Genomic DNA, 18,760 nt, shown 5'->3' with positions numbered 1-18,760 from the left:
GCCTCGAGCCATTGTAAATCCGGAGTCATTTTTAATTTGGATTACTAATCCAAACTCTTACAAAATTAAAATTAGAAAAGGGACACGCTTAGGTTCCGCAGAGGCATGGCAAAATCCAGTCCCAGCTTCGCGTCATACTGCAGGTGACGAAGGACCTAACGTTATGGTGACCAAGGAAACTGGAACCATAACAAAAACAGTGCACGACATTACAAAATTTGATATTAATCCAGCATTAGAATCCGGTCAGAAGTTGCAACGTACACAATTATTAGAGAGGCTTTTATAAAATAAACATATAATCTTAGGGATTGATACGATACTTAAGCGCTCTACAAGTAACAAGCAGTAGTTCTGCATTTATGAAGCGGTCTGTGATGTTGGAAGGGTAAATAAATTTACTGCTAAATGTTTTAAACGTTGTGAACATAAGTATTTATGTACAGGAATTGTGGGTTCCTGATGTGATACAAACCAATGTTCTGTGGGTTAGAAGTCAAGTCGACTTTAACGTCCCTCATCATGAGGGAACGTTGACTGCATACCAAGTGTAAGACTTAACCCTTAACTACCATCGTGTGTTTTGGATACACAACTACAATGGTGTGGTCAAGACTGACTCCGATTTTGTAAAACTTACTGAGGATGAACTATTTATTTTATGAAGGTTCTAATTAACAATGACCATTCATTGTACATTAAAAGGGTAGGAAATTATAGTAAATTATCAATCTGTACAAAAAGTATATTTTATGTGTTGCTGTGGTGGCAGAGCTTAGACTCTGTCCTGTGATTGTGGGACACCACATATTGGATAAACAGAACGCACCACAGAAGAGCGGCAATGGAAGATTCAAAGCTACACCATATTATTCCAACTAGGAACAAATCAGGACTAGCAGAACACAGCATCGCCCAGGGTAACAGGATTGTACATTTAGACACCGAAATCGTAACCAGCCTGCCCGTTATTGCAACATAAGAGTAAAATAAGCCATAGTCATTGCCAGAGAAGCTTTGATCTCAATAGGTACGTGGGACTCCAATTCAATCATACTGAACAAACATTTGCTTCGAGCAGCTCTCGTCTTCTGGAAGGTATTAACTCAGGCAAAGCCCTGGCACCTACCGAGGTGAGAGTAAGTCAAGGCAAGGACTTTATAAACCTTTTCCTGCTACCCCCAAGAAAGGCAATGACTAGTCTGGAAGGTTTAATGAACAAACTGATTCTCTAACTACGCACTGGTAATGGCAATAGACAACTTCAATACATTCATGCTTGGAATCCACTCCTCCGCAAAATCGTTCACTAGTGAAACGCGAGAATCCAGATCGAACCAATCACAGGACAAAATCTAAGCTTTTTCCTCTCACCCACGCATAATGTGGTAGCGTGCCACGGGTAAGAAGAGTCCAAAAGTAGGGTGGCCAGAATATTTTTACTCACCACCGAGTCCGACTTGAATGGGAAGGACTTGCGATACCTTGCTGCCTTCGGAAAGAACGAAATGTCATGTCGTCTACCGACGGAGTACCATGTTCCAAGAGGTCTCCTACGAATGAAGCAAACAACAGCAGCAAGAAGCCAAGATCAAAGGGAAAGCGCTCATTAGGAGATTGGGGAAAACAGTTCTACTGCAAGGAATACTGGAGAAAGCAGCGAGCCACATGGACAGCCAGCATCGAGTAGCAAGACCAACAACTATGACGCTCCTGGCACTAAGGGTCAACATCAACACCATAAGACTCCGTCCACCAGGTGACGGAAAGGAGAACAACACCGACCCGCAAGCCACCTTGCATTTCTATCTTCGCTGAGATCAGTTCTGCTATCGCTAACGGTTTCCAGGCCATCCTTCCGGGGAAAGTTAGCTTTACGTACAGCCGAGGCTGTTGCTGCATTCTTCACACGTACGACCAGAGAGGCTTCACCGCTATCCGGGACTACCTCACTCACCACAAGATCAGTAACGTGCGGTGACCTCGACACTTGTGGTAGCAATAAGTGGCGTGCCCAACGGGTCATAATCCTCTCCCCATTTTAGGACCCAGTATTCCTAAAAGAAGAACGTCAAATACAGGAATTGCAAAGTTAGGAATGACTACAAAAAATTGTACACATAACTTCCACCCACTTTCGAAAATCAAAAACGATTTGATTTGACTACTGAGCCAGAGATGCTTGGTTTGAATCTCGGCTTGGCAATGGGTGATCTTTGTGTGTCCCTTGCCCTTCATCAATTTTATCATATCGTCTTCGCGATTAGCCAAAAATGGCGGAAAGCGAAGTAAAATAAACCAAATCAAACAATCAATCAATGAATGATTTGATTTGATTCGCTTTTTTATACATTTGGTTAATCGCGAAGATGATACGACAAAATTAATGAAGGGACAAACACAAAGAACACCCATGTCCAGGTAGGGGTTCGAACCAGGAACTCCTGGTGTTGCAGCGCGCTGTGGTAACCACTCCCCCGGTTCATTTGATGTTTGATTTGACGTTTTAAGTCCACTTTATACACAGAAAGTCTAATCGGACTAGACCTATAGTTTAATGTGAGATCCGAACCACTATATGCCTCCATCGGGTACAGATCCGGGACCACTTCCACTCTCCCACGGATGTTGGCCGACAACAAACATGTGAGGGAGGCGCTAACCATTCGGATACGTGTGTATCGGTAAAGCAAACTGCATTTTTCCTGAGTAGTAATTTTCAATTGAATTTTTCAAATACCATCTTTATATATGATTAACGTTTTTTCAAAAAATTTGCATTGCTTGATTTCCATAATTTCCCCATCTCACGATCTCGTTACTGAAGGATCCTGGCTCGAGCCCTGGCCTTTGCATGAGTGTTTATTTGCAACCACTCTTCACACGTTTAATTTAATCAATGTTCATCGTCATGGCATAAATTAGGTAAAGCGATGGAAGATAATTTTCTCTCAGTGCATCTGCAGGGCACTGTGAAATCAGGAGCCTAGAATTCTCTGTTTATGATTGTCCCTCACGACTTTCCAAGCTCTTAGCTACTTATTCCGATTAAATCTATACAGCTAGAAAAAGCGATGGGTAACAAAACACAACTTTAAATAAACCTTTTTTCTACTTTCTTCAATGATATTCAATTGGCTTTTTGAGTTCTGGGATACATTTTTCATTTCTAATTTTCTCATTATTCACTGCAGGCAGAGTACAACACATAAGAACAAGAATGCACGCTCGTCATGAGGTCGCACGTGAGGTCCCTTCATCAATTTCATTATTTCATCACTCGTCCTCATTTTCGCGATAACCAAATGTGGCAGAAAACCGAAGTAAAATAAACCAAACCAACAACAAGAATTATAACGCATGTTCACTTGCCCAAATAAATACATCCGTATGTATGATTGTTTAGCTTATCCATTTTTTTATTGGAGGCCAAGAGATTAGTATATTTAAATAAAACACTACTAAAACGAGAGCAAGATAGAGCGTGAGCAAATATTTGTTATTTAATCATTATATATTCCATATTTTTTAAAAAAAGCATAAAATTTTTGTCTGCACATAAGACGTTCCAATTGCATAAATAATAAAAGTACATCCCATATTATACATACATATTGTACAACGTGTAAAAAGTGGTGTAAATATAGAGAACAGGAGTACCGCAGAGAAATTTCCCCTTAGTTCTTTAGAGGATTTACAAAGGAAGCGAAGGGAATCCAACCCCCTATCTGTCCTATAGGAGATAGACTGGAGGACCTGAAACCACAGGTTTTCAACCATTGGAGCGGGGGCGATGGGGCAAGAGAGGTAGAGGCAGAAATCTTCCCTTTCTCTTCGAAAACCCGTTTCTACCTGGAACTGTGAGGCGGAGAAAGAGCGAGCTAGGCCGCTGAACGCACCGAGGGTCGAGAAGCGCGTGGTGAAAAAATACCGTGCACAGCAGATTCTCCAATCCCATGTCTGCCAACTTATCGGGTATGGCCAGAGGCACTGTTTTGCTCGACCGCGCTGCGTCAAGTGCTCGGAAAATCATCGCTTCGACGATTATCTAAACAGGGATCAGTCTATTCCTCCTACATGCGCCAATTGCAGAAGAAGCCACTTCGCCAGCTATAGGGGCTGTCCCCTATTCCAGGAAGTCATGACAGAACGACGTGCTCCATCGGACCACAGCAGACGTGTTCCAGCTCGACCCATTCAACTGGCGACGACCACCACTTCCTCCGACCAGGGAACCACATCAGAACCCAGACGCCCTGAAGCTGCTCGACGGACCAATCAACAACCTGCACCAACACCACAGAGACTGCTCGTGCTCGGCCAATTCGACGGAATCGACGCCAGACTTCAACTCCTATTCTGACGACATGGTCTCCAAAACTGATCGACGTGCTCCAACAGCTGAATGAACCTGACGTCCTACCTGCACTGATTGTGCTACTTCGAGGACAAAACACAATAAGACAGGTGTCTTCATCCGACCAGCGGCAAGAAGCCATTGCTGCTCTTGCCGCCATAATTTGATGTTTCATGTTTGTATTTGTTTTTTAATGCCTGGGAGCAACCATATTGTTTGCGGTATGCGACAGTTGCTGCCGTCTCTTCTTATATCAATACGAGTTCCCAGGCAAGAAACCACTGTGTGTTGGTTTGATACCACTATGTTGGTTTGGTTAACCCCTTTTCGATTGTGACAAGTTATGTATAATTACCCAATAAACAAGTATGCTGGGAAAGACAACCCCCTGATTTTAAAAAAATTCCCAAAATGGGGAATCCCAAAGAGGCCAGTTTACTTCCCCCCACCGTTTTCCTCAATAGTCAGTTTGACCTAATCATAATACATTTAAGTAGTGTTTCTGGTTTATTTTTAAAACCTTTAATGCTAGTAGTACGCTGAAGTTGCTGAATGCCAGAAGTATTTATCATAAGAACCAATCATTTTAAGAACAACTTAACCAGCTCCCCTCATATCTGACACGCAACGCGAGATATGTTTTTTGGTCTTTTGTTAATTCGTAGGAATTTAAAATCTTCTTGCAGGTCCGTACAGAAACTTCGTATACTACGCTCCGTGAAGATGTTATCTAAAGGGTCTTTCATTAAGAGTGATACTTTTTAAAATTTGAAAAAAAATAAAAAAAAATAAACCACTCAACGTATCAAAGTAAATTGTGCTTTATTTTGAAGCTTAGACATTGCAGTTATGTTCTGAACAAAATATCGTTCAAATGTCCACCACGGCTTTGAACACACTGACGCACACGAAGTTCCAATTGTTAATCACTCTGGCCAACATTAGTAGCGTTATGTCTGCGATAGCCTGACGAATGTTCGCCTCCAATGTTCCAAAGTTCATGGCTTGTCAGCATAGCATAGACCTGGGCTTTGATGTAGCCCCAAAGAAAAAAATCCATGGGTGTTAAATCACACGACCGTGGCGGCCAATTCACACATCCATGTCTTGAGATAATCCGGTCGCCAAACTTCTCCCTCAGCAAATCGAGCGTAGCATTAGCTGTGTGGCACGTAGCGCCATCCTGCTGGAACCACATGTTTTCAATATCTATGATGTCAAGTTCTGGCCACAGAAATTCGCGTAACATGGATCTGTAGCGGTTGCCATTGACGGTAACGGTTATCTCATCATCTCGAGAGAAATAAAGTCCAATGACGCCGCCACTCCATAAACCGCACCACACAGTGAGTTTTTCTAAATGCAATGGCACCTCATGGACCACTTGTGGGTTCTTCTCGCTCCAATAACGACAATTTTGCGTATTGACGAATCCACTAAGACAACAATGCGCCTCGTCTAAGAAGATGATTGATTTTTCCACTGAAATCAGGATCAGTGGAGCCATCGTGTGCGACAGTGTGTTCAAAGCCGTGGTGGACATTTGAACGATGTTTTGTTCAGAACATAACTGCAATATCTAAGCTTCAAAATAAAGCACAATTTACTTTGATACGTTGAGTGGTTTATTTTTTTTTCAAATTTTAAAAAGTATCACTCTTAATGAAAGACCCTTTATTATGCTGATACCAAAATAATAGCCAAATGTGTCGGTTACTGGGTAAAGGAAGCCATAGTAATTTCACGGGAAAGCACCAATCTCAACAGGGACGTGGTTGTAGTTGTTTTGACCCTGATGTACCAATCATGTTTATTTATAAATTTGTATGAACCACAGAAGGAAAATAAAGGTGTGGAACAGAGAACCCTTGTGCCTCGAAACATCGAATTATTTTAATAAAAGTAAGTTTTTTTGGTGGGATCAGACACACACTATGCACACCACTGTTTAGTACCCATCAGTACAATAAAACAGTGAGACGGAAGGTTTTTTTTCTTTCTCTGACTGAAGGCTTTTGCTCCCCTTAATCAGAAGGTCTGCGCACGCTTATGAGTCTTGAATATTCATTAAAGTTCGGTCCTTCACCATGAATCGACTACGGGATCTGTTTGTAACAGGGAGACAGCGGTGCGTTAACCATTGCTTTGGTTTGGTCTATTGTTTTGTCACGAAATATATTTCTAATTGTCCTCTTAAGGCACATTTATTCATAAAACTAGCACCTAACTTTTAGGATCTTTTTGCCAATGCTTTTTAGCTTGTGTATTCAGGATATTGCAAACCCATCAACCCCTCTTTATACTTTATACATGTATTTTCACACTAGTCCTGTGGTACATTGCGTTAGTTGCTCGATGTACAGTCACTGATAAAAAAATGGGAGACCTAAATCTGAAATATTCGCTTCCCTGCAAGGTGTTATGTGGGAATTTGCCATTGAAAATTTTCTACAAGAAGGCACACATCGTCTTAGAGGTAAGCAACACACGTAAGGCCTTGCAGGGACGCGAGTATTGCATGATGTAGGAGTCCCATTTTTTATTGCCGGTGACTGTACATCTCGCCTCGGAGGGTTACTGATTGACCTTGTGACTTATCCTCATACTATGAGATTTGTAATTTAGCCTATTTCATGTAACGATCTATGATTTCCTTGAAGTTATTGTGCATAGAACGTGCTCCTGATGTGAAAGAAAAATAAATTATTTTTTCCTTTAATCAGGAGGTTACATTTCGCAAGGCAAGGATTCTCGAATAACATTATCTTAGGACATTGGCTTTCTCACTTTCTGATTTATTTTTAAGAGGATGTAGGGTTAGTGAATTTGAACAGAAACATGATGCACTTGTTTTATAGATGCACTGGCGTACGCAGAATTTCTTTTTTTTTTTTTGGAAGGGACGCATATTGTAAAGGTGGACAGTACGTAGCTTTGTTCTAGCTGAGCGGGATGCACGATATAAAAATGTATGTTTCGAACTTCTCACTTTATTAATATTGTACTCGAAGAAAAATGGTAACATGGGATCATTTATTACTTTCAAGTTCTTAACGGATTTACGCCGGCCTCCGTGGCTGAGTAGTTATCAGCGCGCTACAACACCAAGGTTCTCTGGTTCGAAACCCTGTTTGGGCATGGTTGTTTGTCATCGCCCATTAATCAATTTCATCACATCATCGCTCATCCCCATCTTCACTATTAGCCCAACGTGGCAGAAAAGCGAAGTAAAATAAAGCAAATCAATCAATCAAAAATCGAATTTTCATAATATTTTTGTTTTTCTCAAAATTTCTGGAGGGGTTGTAGCCCCATCAGCTCCCCCTGCGTACGCCAGTGACTCTGGCTGTGCTGTAGATGTCTTGCCAGTCAGTTTCCAGCAACTGCACAAACGCTTCGGCTGAAGAGATTGTTTCCAGAGGCTTAGGTTATGTAAGATATTATTATTTCTCGCAAAGAAACATCGCCGAGGAAAGATGACTTTGGATGCGAAGCGTGTTTGCTTTGTGGCGGCCCACTTCAATTGTTTTCCCAGAGTTCCAATTGCGAGACACGCGGCTCTGCTAATAAACAAGATGATCCCTGAACGTGTCTCTGGAAAAACAAGAGGGAGCAGCGGGGGATAAGGTGGATAAGATGGAAAGAGACTTTCTGATTCCACCTCCTCTGCTTCTTGTTGATCTACTTCTCGCCAATTGTTCCGTAGCGATGTTGCTGACTATTCCATTTCATTCTCTCTTTGGCCCGGAAGGAGATTGAAGGGGAAAGTTACGGAAATAAGACAATGACCGAATAAATGGGTACCTGCTGCACTGACGGAATGCAACTTGACGTATTTGAGTTGTTATCTCTCGAGGGCGCATTGCTCCCGTGCTTAGAAAACGGGATATTCTGGGTTCGAATCCGGTATCTGAAGTCAACGTTGAGGACGATTGGGGATAATTAGGCACATACGTATGTTATTGACCCGAAAGGACGCGCGTATGGGTGAAAATTACCCAAACGACTTTCAAATAAATGTTTTGATCAATTCTAATGAGTTCACGAGTCCACCCTTTTCAGTACCTTTCCAGTGAACGCTTTCCGATGTCAGAACCTTGATTCCATGCGAGTCTTCTTTAACTCCGCTCCCAGGCCCATAGATACACTGCTGGGAAAAATTTCACCCACACACTTACCCCCCTTCGTTTTAGTTTTATATTTCAACATATTCTCTATTTTTATATTTTTATCAAGGGCCTCCCCGGTGGTGGAGTTGTAGCGCCATCGCTTAATAATAAAGGTATCCAGGGTTCGATACGCCGCATAAGAAATTGCACAGTGGTTCTGATCCTATTTTAAACTCTAGGCCCAGTCCAGATTAGTCTATCTGTGCATAAAGTTGACTAATAGAGCAATTCAATCAATCAATCACATATATATCAATTGTGTAACACAACAAAATGTTCGAACATAATAAAATTGGTTCAATCAATGAATGTATTATTATTTGCATGCTTTGAAAATGTATAATTCGGGTATTTACGAAGCATTTTTTCTTGTGAATAATATTTACCCAGTGCATGTGCATTCGGGTTAAAGAAGGGACCCTTGCAAATTATCAATGGAACATTTTGTGTAGCTTCCATTTGTATGAGTGCCGTACTCACATCATGAGTAACATTTGAAGTTGTGGCTTCTTTGAGAGAAAATTTGCTTTGGTATTTCTAGTCGAATTGAAAATCTTACGTCTTAGCTTAGTGCAAGACAGGGTAACTCGCCTAATTTGTGGAAGAGCGCTCTTACCAGCACACGTGGAACTCAGAGCGAGAAAGGTAGCTTTACAACAATGGCGATAAGGTGGTGCGCAGCGTTGCTAGCAACTAAAGCTTGAAATACGCGGAAGCTGCTATGAAGTTTCACGCACACACTCAAATTCAAAACGTACCCATATTGAACACATTCAGCAACTCTATGGTTAACGGATGACTCTCGAAGTGAGACACAATTTAGGGGCAAGTGAATAACTTCCCATACTAACGTAAAGTAATGCATTTTAATTATTCAGATTCGTAGAGAAAATCTTCGTGATTTACATTTATAATTGCTCCATGTATTTTGAGGAAGTTTTGAATGGAGAGCAGTGACTTTAATTCCCACAAGTTAAAAATTGCCCTGTATTTTGTAAATATATTTTCTTCCGAGGAGGAGTAGGTGTCGTAATGTACTAGAAACGCAAGAATCCTACGTTCGTAGCCTTCATGAGACTTGCAGTGTTATATCTGAGTACTTTTTATTTTTTATTGCTTTTCTGTCACATTTTGCAAATCGTGATAATGAAAATGACTGTTTCTCAGTGCATGAAGCTAAGGGACTTGAACCAGGAATATTCGATGGCAATGATGTCTCAATTCCCTTAGCCACCAAGGCGTGAATGTTTCATCGTTTATTACGCCATGCATCAACATTACGCAAACAACCCAAGAAGTAAAATAACACAAATTGGGATAGCAATACAAACATAATCTTCCGTGGTGGAGTAAATTTGTTTTTCTACTTAAAGATAAATAGCTAGTTGCGCTAAAATGCTCTCGAGTTTAACTCTGGTAAATTTTGAAAATTGGAGGTTCATCTCACGCTGATTTCGACCCTCTGTGCTACTCAAGTTGGCTCTGTCTCTTCCAATATTTGTTTATTTACGCACACATACGAAATAAATTAGAAGTGATTAAGAAAAAGTCCATTCTGGGAGGTAGAGAAGTAAGAAACCAAGATTGTACATGTTATGTCAAATATTTCAAATAAAATTTAAACCATTTAGACAAAAAAATACCGATACAATTTTATAGACTGCAGTATTTTTAAACATTCCATACAAAACCTACACATAATTCCATTACACACAGGCGCCGATATTACACATATTTTGTACATTGACACACACACAAACACACTGCGAGGGTCGAAACGTAGCGGGAGGCCATGAAGTGCAATGTGTAGGAGGAAAGCTCGCAGCCTATGGAGCGCTCTACAGCTTCCACAAGTGCAGGCGAGTTGCCAAAGCATGCTCAAGTGACAGTAGCTGTATTTCGGCATTATATATATTTTGCTTATTGAAAATCAGCGGGCAAAATTATTGAAATTCATATTGTACTTTCAATGTTTGTAAAACCTATCATCATGGTGTAGTGGTTTGCACAACGCCCTACTACTCCAGGGATCTCGGGTTCGAATCTCGGTCTGGCTATGGGTGTTTTTTGTGAGTGTCCCTTCAGCAATCTCATCTCATCCTCGTCTTCACGGTTAACTAAAGTGGAATAAAAATGAAGTTATATAAACCAAATCAATTAATCAATCAAACTTTCAGCACTGATCCTACCCCTCATAGTATATCTTCATTTTAGTATTGCGTTACACACCCAATTAATATAACATTACATGAAATACGACAATTCATATATTTGTACATTTAAATTTCTTGAACGTACAACAAAATCAACAACAACAAAAAAATTGAAATAATGGTCGATTCAGCCCATGGATGTATACTTAATATTTCTAATAGCATATAGTAACATAGGTACCCCGTACCTACACCTAGACCCAAGAGGCCCTCGCCACCTTGCAATTTATAGAACCACTGTGCTATTTTATTTTATCTTATATTCGCTTTTATGATTCAAGCTATAGCGTTGCAGAATTTACAACAATGGTGTGCAAAGATCACTTGCCATCACCATCCCATCTCTGCATTGACACATATTAAAACAGCAAATGATGTGAATGCACCCATAGAACTGACTTGTATACAAATATATCTACCAGACTAAAAGAAATTTTGCACTAGGCTTCACAACCTCATCACATACACTGTGCATGAGCCTGGATATATCAGGCCGTATATGGCTTTCTTTCGTATTCAGTATGCATATATGTTCCTACATACTGCATTACGCAGGTCAATCTACGTGGCTACTCTGTATTTTATTTTCTCTTTCACGGATAAACGTAAATTCACGGATATTTTACGGATAAATGTAAAAAAAAAAACTAAAACAAAAATAGCATTAGGAAGTAGGCAAAAGAAATATATAATATCAGATGCAATAGATGTGTACTTTCCAACTTTACACCGAGAATCTAGACTGGAAATAGATTTCACAACTTGTGAACGAGATGAATTCTTTGATCTCTGAATTGATTCCACACTCAACGTCAAGTTCACCAAGAGTGAGGCATCGGTGGTTGTTTTTTGGCTTGGACTGGCAGAGTAGTATCCTAACCTAGTGAAGAAAACATTGGACGTACTTTTTCCCTTTTCAACGTCATATTTGTGTGAGCAAGCTTTCTCTGCTATGGGCACAATAAAATCTAAAGAAGCAAGAAACAGACTGCACAACCTTGAGGGTGATGTGCGTGTTTTGTTGTCAACTGTAAGGCGTCATATCAAACATATGTTCTTCAAGCATAAATCGCACGTTTCACATCAATAAAACAAAACTCTTTTGAGTCATTTCAATTGTATTGATTGATTGATTGATTTGGTATGTTAAGTCCACTTTATGAACAGTAAGGCTAATTGGGACTGGACCGTATAGTTTAAAGTGAGATCCACCGGGAATCGAACCCTTGACCCCTTGATTACAAGGCGACAACGGTGGATTTCCATTGTAGTAAACTGTATTCTATTCTGATGTTTGTTCCTTATATTATCTTTCAATAAATTAATAACATTAGCACTAGAGTAGGTATTTATTTGACCAATTTAGCATATTGCTGATAACATATTCCACTTACATTCAACATTAAAAATTGAAAAAAAATGTAACAAAAGTGCCCCAAGTGTTTAATCCCATTTCCAAGGGTATCGGGAACTAAAAATCCCTGTTTTATATGCAGAAGCCAGTACGGTTTCTACAGTCATGAGTAAAGTGCATTTGTTAAAGACTTAGTGTGAGAACCCAACTTACTAATCTTATTAATCTTGAATTATACCTTATCTGGATGGTCTGCTAAAATAGAATGCCAATAACTAAGTTTTAAGCCATTATTTAGTGATTCCGTAATGAGGATAATTTTCTCCTGATTATATCTCTCATGGTCGTGGAAACACTCCTTATGCATACATTGCAAAATCGAATCTTTTTGCGCATAAAATTAATAAAAGTGTATGTTTATATATGAAGATATGAAGTGTCAAATGAAAAAAGAATAGGCTAAACATGAATTAGAACAGTTCACTCCAACAAAGTGGGATTGGATGTATTATCTAGAATTACAGCTATCATTTATTATTTTTAATCGAGAATTGCACTTTTATAAATTACTTCATTTTATTTATTTCATGGACCACTTTTACAATGTTATCTATACCTTGAACTATACCTTTTCAATATATTTTCTCTTTAAATGTGAATTTTTTACTACACATCCATGCGATTCGCTATCATTCTTTGAAAACGTATTTTTTGAAAATGTAACCCAGTTACCATTATAGTTATTGTTTTTGTAAATACCCTGTTACGGTTACCGTGACTTTAACAGTTACTTAAATCTATGCTTTAAGTGCAATGATCATCTAAAATTTACACTAAGCTTCATTATAAAACTAAATTTAGTTACTCATATAATAAAGCAAATTGTTACAGTTACTCACTTAAAAAATGACTGGTTACAGTAACTCATTTTTACAAAGTAAGCAATTGAAGTTGTCGTTGCTCAGAAAAAGTAACTTACTTGCAGTAAATGCGTTACAAGTAACTTGTTAATAAAATACACTGACCCTTATTCGCGTTCTTATGTCGTATTCTATACTGTGTTCCAGGAATCTGTGGAGCCAATAGGCGCTCAAGGGGAGAGACGGTACAAACGGCTGGTAGCTGCACTCACCCTCGCAGGCGTTCTTTGGTCGAGCCCTCTCCAGTCATCACTTCCGAATACATTTTTTTCCTTTCTCTTGCTCCAGTGATTACCGGGACGGAATATAGTCGCCATTTGTGTATCTGAAAACATCTATTTACATCTGCTGCATACTGCTAATGTACCTGTACCACTACACTTGTTGATGCATGTGGAATTCTTTCTCTTCGCAACTCTAAGTGAAGGTCTTTCTTCCTCTCTTTCAGTTGGTGGTGAGGGAGATGAACCGGCTGGGGATGATGATAGATCTTTCCCACGTATCGGTTCGAACGATGATTGATGCGTTGCAGGTTACGAAAGCTCCAGTGATATTCTCGCATTCGTCTGCGCATGCGCTCTGTAACAGTTCCAGAAATGTTCCAGACCACGTTCTTCGCATGGTGGTAAGTACCTTATTACTTCCTTAAATCTTAAGTTTGGATTTCCAACAAATATTTTTACATTCATCACTAAATTATTCTAACTGATGTAGGGCGTTGTCTGCTAATGGCGATAACACGCAATTAAGTACAAATAAATACAACAAAAAATTTTCAAATCGGCTCTCACGGTAGAGACAAGGTCAGATGTGAATTATACTTTTATAATCTGTAGCTTGCTTGATAAAATATCTGCTTGTAATAATGTATGTTTATGATAGAAGTGTATAATAGAACCTTGTACATACAGTGAAAGTAAGTATCTTATACTGCATTGTAGCTTAAGTAACATTTTAAATTCCTGCGTCTGTTTAGTTCTTGAGGTTGTTCGCTATATTGGTATTCCTGATGCGTAGTGGTAAAGCTGTCACCTTTTAATTAAGGGATCTCGGGTTTTCTCCTAAATGGAGACGCATTGCAAAGTGGTTCGGATTCCACTCAAACTCACAGGCTTAGTCCCGATTCTCTTATCTTAACATAAAATGGGCTTAAAACAAACTTTTAGAAATAAGGTGAAAGTATTGTCCATTATATCGTAGCAAGCATGGTAATACCAAGGGCTCGGATTCATATTAAATTAACAGTGGTCGCGGGTTCGAATCCTGTCCTGGGCATTGCTGTTTCTTGTGTGTTCCTTCACCAATTTGATCATATCATCTATCATTCTCATCTTCACGATTAGTCAGCATTTGCAGAAAAGCGAAGTAAATTAAACCAAATCTGTCAACCTACCTTATGTAATTACATATACTTTCGTTTCCATATAGAAAAATGTAAAATGTTGGAGTATTTCAATGTTATACGAGAGTTACGTACATTTTATGTTATAATATATTCTGAGGAAGTTTACACATTTTCCGCATGGAGTATGCATTTTTACATATAATGTTTTTGTCATTTCCGCAGCTTTCATTGAGTTATGGAGATATATTGTGAGACATACATTCAAAATATGATTTCCCCCCAAACAATAACATTTATTTAATTGTGGTAGCCTGATTTTTTATTTGATGAGAATTTTAAGTTACCTCTCACGGGGTCGCAACAGCCTTATAAACTCTTGTCTGCCATACATGTTATCAGATAACCACTATCTTCGATTTAATTATTTACTTTATTTTACATCGCTTCTCTGCCACTTTTGGCTAATCTCGAATATGGGGATAAATGCTGATAAGATTAAATGAATGAAGGAAAGTCACAAATATACAGAGACGACACAACACGAGTCCCTCAGAGAATTATCCTGTATGCAGGTTTAGGGGCCAGAGCTTCGTTAGACAGGGTGTAAAAGTATACCACGATCATGAACTTTTCAATGTTATTTAGTATAGGATAAGGTTGCTGTCAATGGACTACATAAAAAGATTTAAGTTTGTCCGATAGTAGGTTTGGCCTAAATTGAACTCTGTACATGGAAATATTTTGTATACCACTTTCTAAACAGCCATGTACAATGTTGATGTATTTTTTTGTTATTGTTCTAAAAATGAAAATCATAATTGTAATAAATAGTCCATTCATGGCAACAGGTCTCCATCATCGAGTTTCCATCAATGGACCATTTGTAAAAAGAAGGAAAACTGTATGAAAGAATTAGTTTTTATTACATGAGAACAAGAAACAATGAACTCGTACATAATTAGGAAAAATAAAACTTACGAAAAATTATCTGAAAAAGTCAAATCAGCATTCATATCTTGAACAATATGTTGAACAATTGCCAGGTTGAGCCTGCTGATTCTTATTTCTGGTTGCTGGAAATTCTTCTGGAGTAACGTCTTCACTCTGCTGTGTTGTAAGCTGGGATTCAAAGACAGTAAATGGTGCAAAATGGTGATCTTGGAACACATCCCTCTTGACCGGCCATAGTCCCGATGCATTGAAAGCACCGAAAGCAGTAGTCATTGTTGCAGCTTTGGCATATGCGTTTACAAATAACGAACTGTAATTCCGAACTCGATCAGGATGAACCTTAAGGTACTTTTCTATTTCCATAATGAAATACGTCGATAGACGTTTGAAAAAAGAACATGAAGTGGCTGGAGCTTTGCACTGTGTTTCTGGGCAGAGCCAACATAATGACTCCATTAGCTTTGGCCATTTTGATGGCTTCCAAATTTTTTGTGGGAATAGAATGTCCATCACACACGAGAAGCACAGTATCTTGCATGTTTGGTTTTACACATTATATAAAATGGCGCATCTACTCGCAGAAAACGTCTTTGTTGATATAGCCACTCTCGGGACAAACACTTTCCCAGGTGGTGAGCCATCTTTGAAGTCTTCACACGTTCTAGCACGTTTGTAAATGAGCATAGGCGTAGGACAAACCGGGTCATTCATCGCAACACGAAGTGGTTCATTGATGGCAACCTCGCCATATTGGATTCTTTAGAAGGCACAGAAGCAATGCCTGCAAAAAACGAAACATCCTATATCGGATTTAGTTGTACAAAAGCACTCTTTAATTTCACTGATGTGTGAAGTTGCTAAATGATGTATTTATTGCTCGCGTAACATTTACAGAAAAGAAGTGTAGAGTTATAACATTGAGTCAGAAAACTTACCTGAATGTATAGCTCGCGATGGAATGGCACCAAGGTGTTCCTTCTCCTGAACACAACAGCGGGAAGGAAAGGAAGAGAATTCAACTGTCTTCGCGAATGCGCTAGCCCTGTTGGGGAAAATACGTCAAAGGTCTATCCATGAAAGCGGTCCATTGATGGCAACCTTCTCCTATTACAATTTCATTATATCACAATAACCTCTTGTATTTTAAGAAATGACAAATGTATTTAGTACAATTACTTTTTACTGTCAGAAAGCTAAAACTAGCACCAAAGACTACGAAAATAGTACTTCTTAATATATTGACATATTTATATACACATTTTGCATGACTTGATTGATTAGGTTTAATTTACTTCGATTTTCTGCCACTTTTAGCCAATGGCAAAAATTAGGGTTGAGTGGTGACATGAAGGAATCTCACAAAGAACATCCATGCCCAGACCTGAAATCGAACCTGAGATCCCTGGCATCGTAGCGCACTATCGCGCGCATGATTTGACAGAAGGAAATACAATGTTTAAGTAATAAGTTTGTAGTGGATGAAAATGGCATGACGTTGTAAGGGTTGCAAAATCGACGCACCCAAAATAATGTACATGTCATGAAGTTCAAAGTTCGGTTTCAACCATATCAGTGTGGAATGCCAGAAGCTGCCTCCTTTCACTGATGTTGACAGTATATTTAACATCCCTCCGCTGGCTAATACTATTTTATTCAGTTACTTTTAGTGTCCTCCCCATTGTAAGTCCATTAGATATACTGACAACCTTCATAAACATGTTGAAGATTCGGCTCCAAGTACAACTTTCTCTATGAGAGAAATGCCAAAACCAGCAAGATGTATGATGGAGAACAACTGAAAAATTCCGATGCCCAAGTAACACTCCTCCCACCACGCTGCTTTCGAACCATGCACAGTTGTTTTCGAATTTTTACATTTCATGATAAAATATTTATCAAATGTTTCTCTAACTTCTAATTCTGGGGCAGGAAAGAAATTCAATACGGATGTCTATGGAATATTTATTTTAACAATATGATCAACCTTGTCACATTGTTTTTTCCTTATGCAAACACTGTATCCTATCTGTGGTACTATAATGTATCAATAACCATGTATTTTGTACCTATTCTGGTGTCACGGTTCGGACTTTGGTTGTAGTGATTTTTAGCTAGCAGCCACAGGCGTAAGCATACTAATTTTTTTGGGCGTGCTTTAAGGGGAGTTTCAGTTGCCTATCTGAACAATTTTAGTCTAATTGTCGTAACTTATTGTTCCGTTAAATCAGGTTCAGTTTTTATACATTTTCTAATGCTTATTACTTTATAAAATAGAATATTGTATCTGGTCACTTCACAGTTAATACTCTGTATGATTTAATATGTAAAACGAGTATTCTATAATACATGATTTCTGTAAACAATATCACAGTAAACAATATCACATTCTTTTCGGAGGAAGTAGGTAGAGAAAGAATTGCGAGAGGGGGCATTTCAAATGAAAGGAAATAGCTTACGTTTTTGAACCTCGAATATATTTTCATTATTTTAATTTTAGTTTCTAAATTTTATATTTTCGGAGACACATTAATGCCCAGGCACACCTGGTACACCTCCCTCCGTTCTAGCGAACAGCAAAATTAAGTGAAATAGTAACAAGGATAGGGTGTTCCATATAGGACGCCGAATTTGAATCGAGTGCTATTGTTTTGTTTCGAGGTTGGCAGACCTGTTCTTACCAATGTTGGTATCTGTTGTCATGCTGATTAATGTAACCTCAATTGTTTTGACTCATTTGTTGTGGTTTCGATATGGAACAGTTTACTATTGAGCAACGTGTTCTCATTTGTAAAGACATTTTACCAAAGTGGTGAAAGTGCAACGCAGACAGTGTGAAAACTTCGTACGATTTTCGGAAGGAATAAAACACCTAACGTGTCTACAGTTCGCAGACTAATGTTCAGTCACCTGGTTCAGTGTCAACGGTGAAATCTCCTGGATGATTCGAGGCATCGGGACAGATCTGTGAGAGGGTTATCAATAATTTTGTGGAGCGTATAAATGCATGCAAACACAGTAGGGGTAGACATATACCTGACATTGTCTTTAATACGTAAATGGGAGATGTTGCTGCTTACATATATGTGAAATATAACTATTTTCATGATATTTTCCCTATATTTTTCTAATTTTCTAATTCGGTGTCCTATACGGAACACCCTATAGAAGGAATAAAAATCGCAATCCGCTCGCCAGCACCGCGGGAACATGAACCGGTACAGTGATGCCATTAGCATTTAAGCATCAGTGTTTAGATATCTCACTGTCTCATGCGTGATCAGACCACCCTCGCTTGTATGGTTTCTATTAAATATTGGTAATGGGCAATAAACGTAATTTATTCTATTCGTCATACACACATCCTCTTGCAGCCCAGCAGTTCAAGCCAGTTTCCTGGAAGTATTTCATAAAGTATGGGAAAAACACTCAAGACTCATTATTTAATATATTA

At 39.0% G+C, this 18,760-nt stretch overlaps 1 protein-coding gene across 1 annotated transcript in view; it reads left to right on the top strand.

The window, feature by feature from the left end:
• Positions 1-18,760, top strand: part of LOC146001416 (dipeptidase 1-like) — a 123,069-nt gene that overhangs the window by 65,281 nt on the left and 39,028 nt on the right. Inside the window, 1 exon segment of the mRNA XM_083138735.1 lies at positions 13,462-13,638. Within this exon segment, the coding sequence (XP_082994861.1) occupies positions 13,462-13,638 (177 nt within the window).

The sequence above is a fragment of the Lepisma saccharinum genome, chromosome 17 (assembly GCF_977018435.1).
Source record: "Lepisma saccharinum chromosome 17, izLepSacc3.1, whole genome shotgun sequence".
NCBI classification, from domain to species: domain Eukaryota; kingdom Metazoa; phylum Arthropoda; class Insecta; order Zygentoma; family Lepismatidae; genus Lepisma; species Lepisma saccharinum.
The sequence above is the reverse complement of the archived record's forward strand: the minus strand, read 5'-3'. Positions and strand labels throughout refer to the sequence as shown.